Source organism: Macrotis lagotis, chromosome 1, assembly GCF_037893015.1.
Source record: "Macrotis lagotis isolate mMagLag1 chromosome 1, bilby.v1.9.chrom.fasta, whole genome shotgun sequence".
NCBI classification, from domain to species: domain Eukaryota; kingdom Metazoa; phylum Chordata; class Mammalia; order Peramelemorphia; family Peramelidae; genus Macrotis; species Macrotis lagotis.
In genome coordinates, this window is record NC_133658.1 from 838,844,042 (window position 1) to 838,858,004 (window position 13,963).

At 35.4% G+C, this 13,963-nt stretch overlaps 1 protein-coding gene across 1 annotated transcript in view; it reads left to right on the plus strand.

Moving 5' to 3' along the window:
* Positions 1 to 661: 661 nt before the first annotated feature.
* Positions 662 to 13,963, plus strand: part of LOC141508624 (NACHT, LRR and PYD domains-containing protein 14-like) — a 44,061-nt gene continuing 30,759 nt past the window's right edge. Inside the window, exons 1-3 of the mRNA XM_074217402.1 lie at positions 662 to 718; positions 6,215 to 6,508; positions 10,538 to 10,606. Of these exons, the coding sequence (XP_074073503.1) occupies positions 6,253 to 6,508; positions 10,538 to 10,606 (325 nt within the window). The 5' untranslated portion in view covers positions 662 to 718; positions 6,215 to 6,252. The remainder of the gene's footprint in view (positions 719 to 6,214; positions 6,509 to 10,537; positions 10,607 to 13,963) is intronic.

Below are 13,963 nucleotides of genomic sequence, written 5' to 3' on the forward strand. Positions count from 1 at the left end.
TTTTAAGAGCCAAGTTAGGACCCAGGAATGTCCAAGCAACTTGGAGCATTAAGTTGCTTTGGGGTTTGGTGATATGAGAAGGTTTAGAAAACAGAAAAAGTCGAAAAGAACTGGTATGCTGGGAAACTGGCTAGCTTCCCTGGTACTTCTTGTTGATCCTTCATTCTCAAATATCTCATTGCGGGAAGGGGTGTGTGATGTCATGACATGCAAGTGAATTGGATTTAAATGAGGAGGTACTGGACAAAGTCACCAGCCTCATTTTCTCCTCCAGAGTCTCAGTTTGACTGAGGTCATGCCCATTCAATTATAAAGACTAGGTAACAAAGAATAAAATGACCACTTTTACCCAGCCCCCCAAAACAAAACAAAACAAAATAAAGCTCACACAAACAAAAAACCCTCAAAACTCACACTGGGAGGACAAGACTCAGGAATTCTCAGTGATTAAAGAAGGTAAGAAAAAAATGAAGCAAAGAATAACACCTTTTGCCTAGACAAAAAGATATCAGTCATTGATCATCAGGGCCCCAAACAGTAACTAAGTGGGTTTGGTCTAGGACCTATTATTAGCCTAACTAGGAGAGCCAGAGCCACTAAGATATTTTTCACTTCATCCCAAGCATTTTTTCACTTCCTTTTTATTCTGATCTCTGTTGCTGGGAGGGATGATCTTTCCTGTCATCCACTGGACTATTAGGAGGAAGCTGAGTGTCCGGTGAGTGCCCTTCTACCATTTCTAATTCCTCAGCTATAGAACCAGTCAGAGCATGGGCTCATAAAACTCATCTTCTTACATTAGGAGAGGGAATCTTGATAGGTTCAACAGAAACTACCCTATTTTAAACTCTTTTAAACTCAAATTATCATTAAACCCTGACCTCTTCCTTTCTCCCTCTCCCCTTGTTTTATTTCTTGAGTTTCTGGATTTCTTTAGAGGGCTTCCAATAGTTCAGATCTGTTAAATATCTTCAGGAATCCTTATGCATTGAGGACAGATGAGGCTGTTTAATGTATGGTGAGTAGCCCAAAAGGAAATGGGGCGGGGGTTAAAATCTGTTTTCATTCTCTTAAGAGTGATCTCAAATCAATTGTATATTTAATTAGAGTGTGCATTCAATGAAATTTTATTACATTATTTAAAAATAATGTGAAATCACAAAGGAAATTATTTTATTCATGAGATGAATAAAAATAAAACACTTTTTAAAATTAACATCTGTTTAAAAAAATTCAAACTTTGTAAATTGTTGAGTTCTTCCAAGCTCATGTTTTTCTAGGACCAGAGAAGGAATTTAAGGATTGGTGCCCAGTAGCTTATCCTTTTTATATTTTAAATTGTACTCTTCCTACTTCCCCCCATCTCTCCCTACCCCCTGCCATCTTTGCTTGTATTAATCATAGCCCTGGAACTGAACCATGGAAAACAAAGACAGAGCAAATCTTGTCTAACTGATTTTTCTCTAATTCAGTTACAGTCAGCTGCAGCTTCCTTGTTAGGGATAGGTATTTCAAGGAGGCAGGAAGGAAGAAATATGACTTGAACAGACTCTGGGTCCTGGAAAGCAGAAATCTCAGCAGAGTGAGTGTAGGAGGTTCCCTGTACTATTATGACTGTGTATGGGGGCACAAGATGAGGTGCCTTCTTCCTGCATCAGAACCTTGTGAAATGATAAAAGGGAAGTGAGTAGAGAATAAAGACTTCTTCTTACTTTCTCCATATAAATTATGAACCAGTGACACTGAACTTTTTGATATTCTTCCCACCCTATATTTTATCTCCTGATTCTATTCTTTTAAACTCACTGTCCCTCAGGTCAAAAATGCTTTCTCTCTTCCATTATACCTCTTAGTGTCCTAGGATTCTTCCAATATTCAACTCAAATCTACCTTTTGTAAGAGATCACCCAAGTTAACTTCCATTTTCACTATATATAAATATATATATGCATATATATCATATAAAAACATAATTGTTTACATTTTATATCCTCCATTGATTAGAATGTAAGTCTTCAAAGATATGGATGGGGACCATATTTTTGCTTTGCTTGAGGTTCTCAGCACTTAGCATACTACCTGGCACATAGTAAGTGTTCAATAAATGCTTTTTAAATGATAAAGATGATGATGTTTAGCAACAGTAGCATTTCTTGCAGAAACCAGACTTTCTCAGTGTCTGGGGTTGCCATCAGGTAGGCTTCAGATTCAGGGTAGTCACTCCACAGTAAGAAGGCTATTGCATATATTGGGTGACTGGGCACATTAAGCTAATCTTTGGATCTAATCTAGTGGTATAAAGTCATATGGTCTTTCTAACTTTAGCCTTCACTAACCATTCTTTTGGGACCAGACTGATGATTTCTTTGGTATAGAGAACTCTTGGAGAGGAAATCTTATTACCTCAGCAGATCAATGCAACTTCTAGTCTTAGAGAGTTGCCTGGAAGCAACAAAAAGTTAAATGACATGCTCAGAATCACACAGGCAATGTGTATCAGAAATTGAACTCAAAACCACATCTTCCTGCTCTAAGGTTGACTTTTCATACACTACATGAAACAATCTGCCCACCATTAATGATTGCTAGTCCTAAACAACTCAGATCCTATTACTTTTGATCCAGCAACCATTAGAGAGAGGTTCCCACAACTGAATAAAATTCAATCACTTGAGTTAGTTTGTTACTCAAGGTCATTCACAGAAAAGCATAAATTCTATTGAACTCTCTTGTATACTTGTCATAGATTAATATTTCTCCAGCTGTACTGCTTGGTTTATAACACTACCATTGCCATCCTTCCCCCCCCAAGGATAACTTCAGGTTCACCTTATCAGTACCCTTATTTGCCTCTCCCCTTCTGATAAGAGGTCTGAAGGATGAAACAAGTCTCCCTTTAAGGAGGACTCAGAAACCCAGACAAGTTTATGTTTTTTATTGGTTGTATTGTTTAGTTTTGACTCCACCATCATTGTACTCCTCCCCTCCCATCTTCTCCTCTTTGTGTGTGTGTTTAATGTTTGTGTACGTATGTGTATGTGTGCATGTTGTCTTCTTCCATTAGAGTATAACCTCAGTGAAGTCAGGGAGTGTCTTCATTTTTCTTATTTGTATCTCCAAATATTATTTGATAGGGGTCCTGAGATAGCAGGCTATAAAAATTTTAATCAATCAAAAAAATCTATTAAGGGCATATTATGTGTCCAGCACTATTTTAGGTACATAGAATGAAAAGATAAGAATGTAACTCTCCTCTCATACAAAGAGTTTACATTGTATGTGAAAAGGAAATGTATACAAATTAACTATGTATAAAATTAATCCAAAAGCAATTAAAGGAAATATAGGATGAGTAGGGATCAGGTTCCACAGATCAGGGAAGGTTTCAAGGTAGGAGGTCATGTTTAAGATAAACTTTGAATGAAACTAGGGATTCTCTTGGATAGATGAGGAGGGAGTGTATAGTTACTTGGTATATAGCCTACATAAAAAAATAAAGACTATGGTTTTTTTGTTTTGTTTTTTTTAGGTTTTTGCAAGGCAAATGGGGTTAAGTGACTTTCCCAAGGCCACACAGTTAGGTAATTATTAAGTTTCTGAGACTGGATTTGAACCCAGGTACTCCTGACTCCGGGCTGGTGCTTTACCCACTGTGCCACCTAGCCGCCCCAAGACTACGTTTTGAGAAAAAACCCACAAAACCAATTTGGGTAGAGAGGAGTGGATAAAGAGAGGGAATATATTAAAAAATGTCAAGTTAATTGGGAATCAATTTTGAAGGAATTTAAATGCCAAAAAGAGGAGTTTGTATTTTATTTTAGAGGTAATAAGAAAGAATGAGAGTTTTAAAGTAAGTTGTATGTTTAGAGAATATCTCTTTGACATCCAATTAGGAAATGATTGCAACAGTCATCTATATAGAGAGGAAAAGGATAGGAGGAGGGAGGAAGAGGAGGAATAAGCATTTATATAATGCCTACAATGTGCCAAACATTGTTCTAAGTACTTTTTTGAAAATAACTCATTTGATCTACATGATAACTCAGAAAAGTAAGTGCTATTATTATTCTTATTTTACAGTTGAGGAAACTGAGACAAACAGATTGAATGACTTCTCAGGGTTACATGACTAGTAGGTATTTGAGATCAGTTTTGAACTCAGATTTTCCTGAGAGATAAATTTGATGGAAATTTGAATATATATATATATATATATATTATTTATATATGGGAAATTGAGGTTGTAATTTTGCATGACTGGTATCCTTGATATCAATAGGAGAGTTTAAAATCAGGAGTCCTTTAGGGAACAGATAATCATTTCTTCAATATGTTGACTTTGAGATGATAGGATATGCAATGTAACATGCAATAAACAGTGGTTGATGGGGTGCTAGATCTCAGGAAAGAGATTAAGGCTAAAGAGATTGATTTAGAAGTTAACTCTAGAAATGGTAATTGAATCCATGATTGTGATTTTTGGAAAAATTATCTTAACTTCTTTGAACCTCAGTTTTCCCTTCTGTAAAATGAACCTGGATTCAGAAAAAAATCCGAAATTTCATCAGCTAAGGGGAAATCCCTACCCCTACCCCTCCATCAATGTGTGTGTGTGTGTGTGTGTGTGTGTGTGTGTGTGATCACTTTTGTTGCCTAGCAATTAAATCCTAGGGAATTTCTTGAGGTATGTGCAATATATAATATTTGCCCAAGATTATTCAGCTACTGTGAGAAGCAGGATTTGAATCTAGTTATCAAATGAGAAAAAATCATAGATACTACTGTGGTATAAAAGATGATCTTAGTTCATATTCCAAAGAAGACAGAGAGATTAAAAAAAGAAAACCAATTCTACCCAAAGGAGCAACATCAAATGGTTGCAAGAGTTCTTCAAAGAATTTTTAAAAGGACTTTAAAAATCAAATGAGTGGATTCTTGAAAGAGTTTTAAAAATTATTTAAAAAATCAAATAAGAGGTCAAGGAAAAATTAGGAAAAAAATAATCCAAGAAATTATGGAAAAAAGTCAACAAATTGGAAAAAATTACAAATTTTAAGAAAACTCTTTAAAAACTAAAATTAGGCAAGATGGCAATTAATCTTTCTCCAGTTGAGATTAGGTCATTCAAATTTTGTGAAGTTATGGAGATTTTCTCCTGCTATGTTCAGGAACTTGCAAGCAGGAGCAGAGAAAATCGATGATGGGAATGATTTGGCATTCAGGGTTGCCAATAGAAGACCAGTAATAAAACAAAAAGACAATGGATTATGGACATCCTTTTAGTTAAGGAGCTACTGTCTGGATAATAATAATAAAATTAGGCCAGTTTAGAACTTTTAAAAGCATTATATACAAAAGCAATACATCAGTAAAAACCTAGAAGGTGATATTCTAAATGTCGTTTTTACTTTTTTTTGACATTGAAATTACATTTTTTTTTGCCTGACCTTAATTTCCAAATCCATCCTTCTATGTTTTACCCCAAATCATTGCATCATTCTTGTAATGAATATGATAAAAATGAGTGATTTAGAACAGGAGTTCTTAATCTGAGGTTCCTGTACTTTTTTTGAAAACTGTGTTTCAGTAGAGTTCTTTTTCTTTGTTAAACTTTTAAAATTTTATTTTATTTTTTAGGTTTTTGATAGGCAATGGGGTTAAGTGGCTTGCCCAAGGCCACACAGCTAGGTAATTATTAAATGTCTGAGGCTGGATTTGAACTCAGGTACTCCTGACTCCAGGACCAGTGCTCTATCCACTGCACCACCTAGCTGCCCCTGTATTTTATTTTATGTATTCAAAAACATCATTGTGAGAAAGAATGCACAGGTTTATCCAAATACCAAAGAGAGCCATTGCTAAAAATATAAAAAAATATTTTTTTAAAGGTTGAAGTATTGACTGGAGCCTAGAGTAGAATTATTTTTTTTTGAAGTGAGGGTGGAAATCCAGAACAACTGTGAAAGGGACAATTCTAAGGTATTATGTTGAGAAAGATGTTTGGGGGAATGATGGGAGTGGGGATGGATTTGTTGGGAAAAATAATTATAGAAAGTATTAGAAGAGAAGGGTCAACTACAGAAGTTTGAAGTAGATGTATTGGGATGTCAGAATTTGGGGAACCCTTCCATGCAAAGAAAATTCAACACTCATGGCAAGCAAGAAGCCTTACCCTGAGCAGGTCCAAGGAATGACCCTAGAACTTCTCTTTTAGGAATATCCTAACTGGGCCAATCTGGATTGTTGACAGAAATGTCTTGGAGTGGCAATTGCAGACTGGTCCAATATTTTGAGTACTTGACAGATGAAGAGATGAAAAAATTCAAGCTCTTCCTTTCAGACTCTCTTCCTCGAGGGCGCATGGAAAAGGCTGGTCGAATTGACATGGCCATGTTAATGGTTGATCACCATGGTGAGCAGGAAGCATGGAATGTGGCTGTCAATATCTGGGAGAAGATGGGTCTAATAGAGCTATGGAAGCGAGCTATGGCAGAAGATCCACTGATTTGTAAGTATAGCCTGAAGCTTAAGGACAAATAAAACTGACTTGGTTCTCTTATCTTATCATAATGTATTTTATCTAATCATTGTTTTTTCTAATACTTAACCCTTTCCTCTTTCTCCTCTCAAGTCCCTTTTCTGTCACATATCCTCTTTTTTATTTCTTTCATTCTCCTCTTTCCACTTTTCTTTTCAATTTAATCTTCATTTTCCACTTGCCTTCTTTATCTTCTCAAAATTGTCTTTGTCTCTCTCTTTCTCTTATTGCTAGTATCCCTAACCACTATCTTGTTCTTTTCCCTCTGATCTCTAACAACTCTCTCCTTTCCTTCTTTATTCACTTATTCTCAAAATCAGAGAATCTCAGGGTTGGAAAGCAGCTCAGAGACCATTTTTTCAGAGACCATACTTAAATGCGAATTATCACTACCTGAGAAGAGTTGATCCAACTCTATTTTTCTTCAAAAGAAAAAAAAAACTCACCTAGCAATCTCCTTATGTTGCTAATTCTATGTCTTCCTTTTGGGGATCTCTAAATGGTAAAAGAACTGACTGGCTATGTTAAACTTAGCAATATAACATACTGCCTTATTCCAGATTGGTATGTGGAAAGGGTAGAGGAAATATATAAAGTTGAAAAACAAATGGTATCTCTTTAATCCATTCTACATTAAACTTTGCTGTCTGCTTCCTAGGCTTCTGAATAACTTTGGTTTAATGTATTTATTTTTATTCCTCCCTCAACTTCAAATTCTTGCCAAATTCTTTACTTTATGATGTCAGTGGTCATCCCAGAAAGATGAAAGATCTCTAATGCATGTGTCTGATACCAAATTTATAGCAATGAAATTTTGCAATAAAATTTTGGTATCACAGAAATACCCAGGGTTACTCTTACAAATTGGGCCTGTATTCACTTATTGATAGCTAAGGCACAAGGCAAGTTTATCACATTATAAAGTTCTTAGAGGCAAAAAATCAACATACAGGAAAAAGACAGGCTTCTACATCACTAGCTGTCTTTCACACAGCCTCAGGATGGATGGAACCAGGCATGTTTGTGGGAGGTTTAGATAAGACAACTCATAAATACATAAAGTACTATAAATGCCTTTATGATGGTGATGTTGATGCCAAAATTCACCAGGTCTCCAGGATTGTGAAGATTTCATTTCCCAAGCTTTCTCCTGAATTACTGCTGAATAATAGAGCAATACTATGGTCTTCTGGTAAATATTGATAACCAACTGTGAGATGGTGGTGGATCCATAGGCACATGTTTTTAAGTGTTATCTGCAGTATTAACATTTTTCTTAACTCTGGACTATCAACAAAGAAATGTCATGCTCCGGTGCATAGCCTTTGCTGCTTCCCTTAGGTTGCTTATATGGAGAGTTAGACTGAACTACCTCCAGAATTCCCCTGGCATTAGGGAATGAAAGGAAGAAGGTAAAACCATGACTTTGTTTGGACCTACCTGGAGAGAAAAAGAAAGGAAAAAGAAGAGAATGACTGTCACTTTCTCTTTTTCAGCTCACATTTAATCAATAGGGCCTACTCCAAAGAGTCCACTAATAATATGTATTTAGAACAAATCAATAAAGAAGAATAACCTTTGGATATATTGGATATTTCAGGCAGCTAGGTACACAATGAATAGAATTCGGAACCTGGAATCAGGAAAGTCAAAGTTCAAATCTAACCTCAGATAGTTCCTAACTGTAAAATCTTGGACAAGACACTTAACCTTTATTTACTTCAGTTTCCTAAACTGTAAAATGGCATTAAAATGGCATCTATTTCCTAGTAGTTGTTGTGAGGATAAAATGAGATATTTAAAAAGTTCTTAGTAAATCTTAAGGAGCTATACAAATACTAATTATTTCTGTCATTCATTCTCTACCCATGAAGTAGAAATGAAGTTTAACTGAAGTGCAAAATTCCAAGCACACAAAAAAATTATTATTTAGGAGTTTTGTTGAGTCCTTGCAGTTGTGTCCAACTCTTTGTGACCCCATCTTGATAAAGATACTGATGTGGTTTGCCATTGTCTTCTCCAGCTCATTTTATAGACAAGGAAACTAAGTCAAACAGGGTTAAATGACTTGCCTAAGTTACACAGCTAGTAAGAATCAGAGATTGGATTTGAACTCAAGACTTCCTGACTCTTGATCCAGTATTCTATCCCTGTACCACCTAGCTCTTCTTTTGGTTAGATTAGCTGTAGCCTGCAAATTAATTCAGTGGTACCTCAACTTACCTGAGTAATGTGTCTGAGGTCAAATTTGAATTCAGGAAGACTTATCTTCTTGACTCCAGCCTTATCACTCTATCCACTGTACCACCTGGCTTCTAGGTAACACAGTGGATAGTGGTCTGTCCTTGGAGTCAGGAGGATGGAAGTTCCAATTTGTCCTCAAACAACTGACACTGTGTGACCTTGGGCAAGTCACTTAAACCTGTTTGCCTCATATCCAGGGTCATCTTCAGAGTTGATCTGATCCATATCTGGCTACTGGACCCAGATGACTCAGGACAAGAAAGTGAGATTAGTGACTTAGCACATCCCTCCCCACCTCACTCAAATCCAATTCATGTCTTTTCATGGCATCATCTCCCTGATGTCATGTAATCTTGAGAATGAAGGACAAACATTACCTTGAATGAAGAATCACAAGGTCTTTTTAACAATTAGCAAGATAAAAGAGCAAGATCCTTAGCAACATAGGTGTGTTTTCTTCTGGCTATCAATAACATAGTCAGAATTGAAGTTGCAACACTTGGAACTTCCCTTCTGATGCCACCTTAAGCACAGCAAGATATATGATTCAAGTCATAGGACAAAGGTTTTCAGGTATTGGAAGTTGCTAACAATATTTTAAAATGATGAGACTTGACCTTTGAAGCATAATCAAATTTCTCTGGAAAGTGGGTGTTAGGTGGCTTTAAAATGGTAGAGGTAATTACCAGAAAAAACTTGACAGTTAATCAAGTTTGGTGGTGGATGAAGTTTACAAGAGGATTAGAGGAGAGAAAACGAGACAAGAACTTAAAAATAAATAAATATTAACTATATTTCAATATAATTTAGGAAGCTCTTATTTTGTAATCCTATGTGTTTTTTGCGTTTCAGAACATTATTCTGTGAAGAAGTTCATAGGTTTTATTAGTTTGTAAGAAGATCTATGAAACAAAAACAAACAAAACATAAAGAATCTCTGTTCCAGAATAGTATTCAATTTACTTGTTTTGACATTTAAAGGCTTTTGAATCCTGGCTCCAACCTACTTTTCAGATTAATTTCATGTTATTCCCTCTTGCATAGCCTACATTCCAGTCAAATTGGTTTATTTACTGTTCCTCAAACTCAATATTCTATCTACCTTTCTTGTGCTTTTTCACAGTCACATAATTACAACATTCATTTTTTTAAAGTTTTTGCAAGGCAATGGAGTTAAGTGATTTGACCAAATCACACAACTAGGCAATTATTCAGTATCTGAGATCAGATTTGTACTCAGGTCCTCCTGACTCCAGGACCGGTGCTCTATACACTGTGCCACCTAGCTGCCCCAACATTCATTTTTTAACACCAACTTTTAACATTCCTAGTTTCCTTCAAAACAGTTCTAGGAGGTTGGTACAGATTAACCTTTTTTTGAGACTTAGCCGACTTTGACAGTCTGGTGAAACTGATGAATACTTTCTTAGAACCTGTTTTTAAATGCTACACAGAACTATAAAGGAAAGGAACTATATTGAAATATATATATGTATAATACATTAATATATGTATATGTGTGTGTGTGTGGATATGTATAAATGTGTGTGTGTGTGTGTGTATTCACAGACCCCAGGTTAAGAACCTATGAGTTACAATAAAGGTCACCTTAGAGATTGAAAAATGCCTTATTCTTCTTGAGGATCACAACCTATGCCCATATTTCTTCTCTGTTACCCCCAGGGAGATGTATTTAGAAAATGAATGGTTTATTAAAAGAATATCTAATCTCAACATGTTTTATATGTATTATAGATGCTGCAGAAAATCTCAAAGAAGGTAAACAGGAACTGATGAAGTGTAATGATGCTATGCCAGAATCAGGTTTGTTGTGGAAGGAGTCCTTTGGTGGAGGTGGGGGGTTAGAAATGAAGTGATTGGGAAATTCCTTGGAGCTCTCATCTCCCTAGGCAATTCTCTTCTACTTCCTACTTATCTCACCTGCTAAACTTAAGATAAAACTCAATAATTTAGCAATTCTAAAATTCTTAATAGGGTTAAAGGCACAGTAATATTAATGTGAACAGAGTTATTAGAAATGTTTTCACTAGTGTGTGGGAAAAAATTGGAGAGGTGTGAGCAATCAATAGTCAGTGGCAGCACAGAGAGTATTCTGACTCTTATTGGGATTATCAAAGGAGAGGGGATATTCTGACTCTTAGCCCCATAGAAGTTGGAAAGAGTAATAGGTCCCCTGGAGGTGATAACCCAGGGATAATTATGCTGAAAAATACCAGTGGGAAAGAACTAAAGTACACCATGTGGATGGTAGCATTTCTGGAGAAAGTGTACAGATTCTCAGAAATGAGGATACTTATCCAAAAGTGGTACTCATGAACTAGATCCCATGTACCCCATGCTAGTTATGCTTTTGAATATGACTTAATCCTAGATAGTCAATGGAATAACAAAAAGATTCTTGGGAAATAAGCAGTGCTGACCTTCTAGAAATATATCATTATCCTTCATTTTTATCTTCATATTTTTGTCAGTGTGGATGGGGAAGTGTAGTCTCTACCTGGAAAATATTTTTTAAACTCTGAGAATCACATTGTTAGGGAAAGAGAGGAAATGCCAAAGACAAAGAATATATTATATATGGAAATAAATACTTGAATTAAAAAGGTTAGATAACTAATGTTCCACTATTTTAAAAATTATATGTGTGGGTATAAATTTTATACCACCTATTGAGATCATACAGTTTGATTTATAGCAAAAAGAAAGCCAAGATTGTTTTAGAAGACAGCAAGGAAGGTCCTCTAGTTGCATAGGAGAGTACATTTAGGATATTAGAGGCATCTTCCCATTTCCCACTTCTATTTAATTGCCTCTTTTTTATGTAATTGCTGGGCTTCATATTTCAAAGATATTTGATTTCTCATGGATCTAAGAGGCCCCTAAAGCAAGCATAGATTAAGGATCTTCGATGTGCTAGGCATTATACTAATGTTGGGAACACAAGAACAAAAATCATGCAATTTCTATCCAAAAGAAACTTATGCTTCTTTGAGGGAGGCAATGTGTACATATGTAAATGTAAATATATATATATATATATATATGAATATTCATCCATTACATAAATGCATACACACAAAAAGTACAATACAGTTTGACAGGTTAAGACACAAAATCAATAAGAATTCACAGACCTCTTAGAAACCCTGGTTTTCTTCAAAATTGCAGAGATGAGGAAGGAGTACATTCTACCAGTGTGGCTTAAGCAGCTCTCGCAGATTGGAGATAGTATCATGTGGAAAAAGCAAGATAAATCTGACACAGAAAAAGAATAATGTATAATAAGCCTAGAAAGATTGTAAAAGATTTTAGGAAAAAAACAAAATGGGAATTTATATTTTATCCTAGAGTCAATAGGAAATCACCGTATTTTATTGAGTTTGACAATGACAATTTCAGGTCTTTACTTTAGGGTAGAAAATGCTTTAGGAACTTTGTGGATGATGAATTGGAGTGAGGGGAGATTTAAGACAAGGAGATCTGTTAAGAAACTGTTTTAATAATATATGTAAAAGGTTGTAAAAACCTAAACTGGGATGGTAGCTTTGTGAGTAGAGAGGAGATAGATGTGAGTGATGATATAGAGGCAGAACTTAAAGAAAACTAAACAAAACATGTTTGTTAATGACTGGATGAATGAGGTGAGAAAGAGTGAGAGGTTGGGGGTAATTCTGATGGTACAAATATGAGTGACTGGAAACAAAAATTTAGGAAACAATAATGGTTTTTTGAATTTGTCAGTCCTCTCCCCCCCCCACACACATGATGCAGAAGCTCCTTAAAAGAAAAAAAGGGCAAAGCTTATTTAACTTTCAGTTTAGACAGGAGGTAAATTGGATATGGGGTGGATTGGCTAGAGACTGTTGCAGAAAGTTTGCAGGCTATGAATACGGGGATGCAGTAGCAAGTGGTTTTGATGCGAGAGCTAGAAATAAGAAAATCTCTTCTTCAGGTTAGTTATCTTATAATCCTACCCTCATAGATAAGACTATTTCAGCTACTTGCTGTTTCAATAGAAAAGTAAGTTGAAGACAGGAGTGGGACTGTAATACAAACATACAACTAGAAAAAATGGATTACTTTGGTTTTCTCAACTGCCCACATAGTTAATAGAAATAAGATTTGGATGACAAGCAAATTTTTAGGAAAAGATGAGTCTTGTTTTAGGTATGTTGAATTCAAGTTGTTTATAGAATATTCTATGATAAATATTTAATAGCTTGAGATACAGGAGAAAACCGATACTGAATATATATATATATATATATATATACAAATACATATATACAAATGCATACATGGTGTATGATCGTATCAGTATGGACATAGACAGACCAGGACGTCATCAACAGAACTGATAAAACCATAAAAATTAATTTTGTAATTTAAGTGAGAGAATGGAGAAAGAAAAGAGGACAGAGACAAAGCTATGGAGATCCATTCCTTGTTGGAGGATTGAAATTCAATAAAGAATGAGAACCAAGAGAGAGAACAGTGTCATGAAAATCTGGAGAGGAGACAAAGTGGCATCCAAAGAAAGTGGCAAACAGTGAGGCTTCAGTGAGGCTAAAAAGGTTGAGGATTTAAACTAAAATTCTCAAATTTAATAATAAGATTATGGATAACTTTAGAAAAGATGATTTCACTTAAGTGATGAACTCAGAAGCTAGATTGTAAAGGATTGAGAAATGAATGAGAGGAAAAGGAGACAAATGTTGAAATCTTTTTCTATCAGTTTTCTGAAAAAGGAAGAGACTTATTAATAGCTTGGGGAAATTACATGATTCTCTGAGGTTGTTTTGTTTTTAGAATGGGGAAACTTGGGTATGTAACATCCAGAAAGAATTCATTAGATGTATGATAATTATGGATGTAAACTTCACTCATTTAACATATAACTCTGGGAATCAATGACAACACCATACCATATTCTTCATAACCATGAATTTGTTCAGGTGCACCTGGTGCATTCCATTCCCAAATTGTAACTTGAGGTCTGCCTCAGTTACTTTTGCAAAACTTTCAAGAGTCCATTTAAAGAAACAAACAAACAAAAAAGAATATGTGATAGAAAATGGCCATTTGTAAAATTCAAATAAGTCACTGGAACAGTATAAACAAAAAGGGAAAATTTGATTTAAAATAAGAAATGAAGCAAAG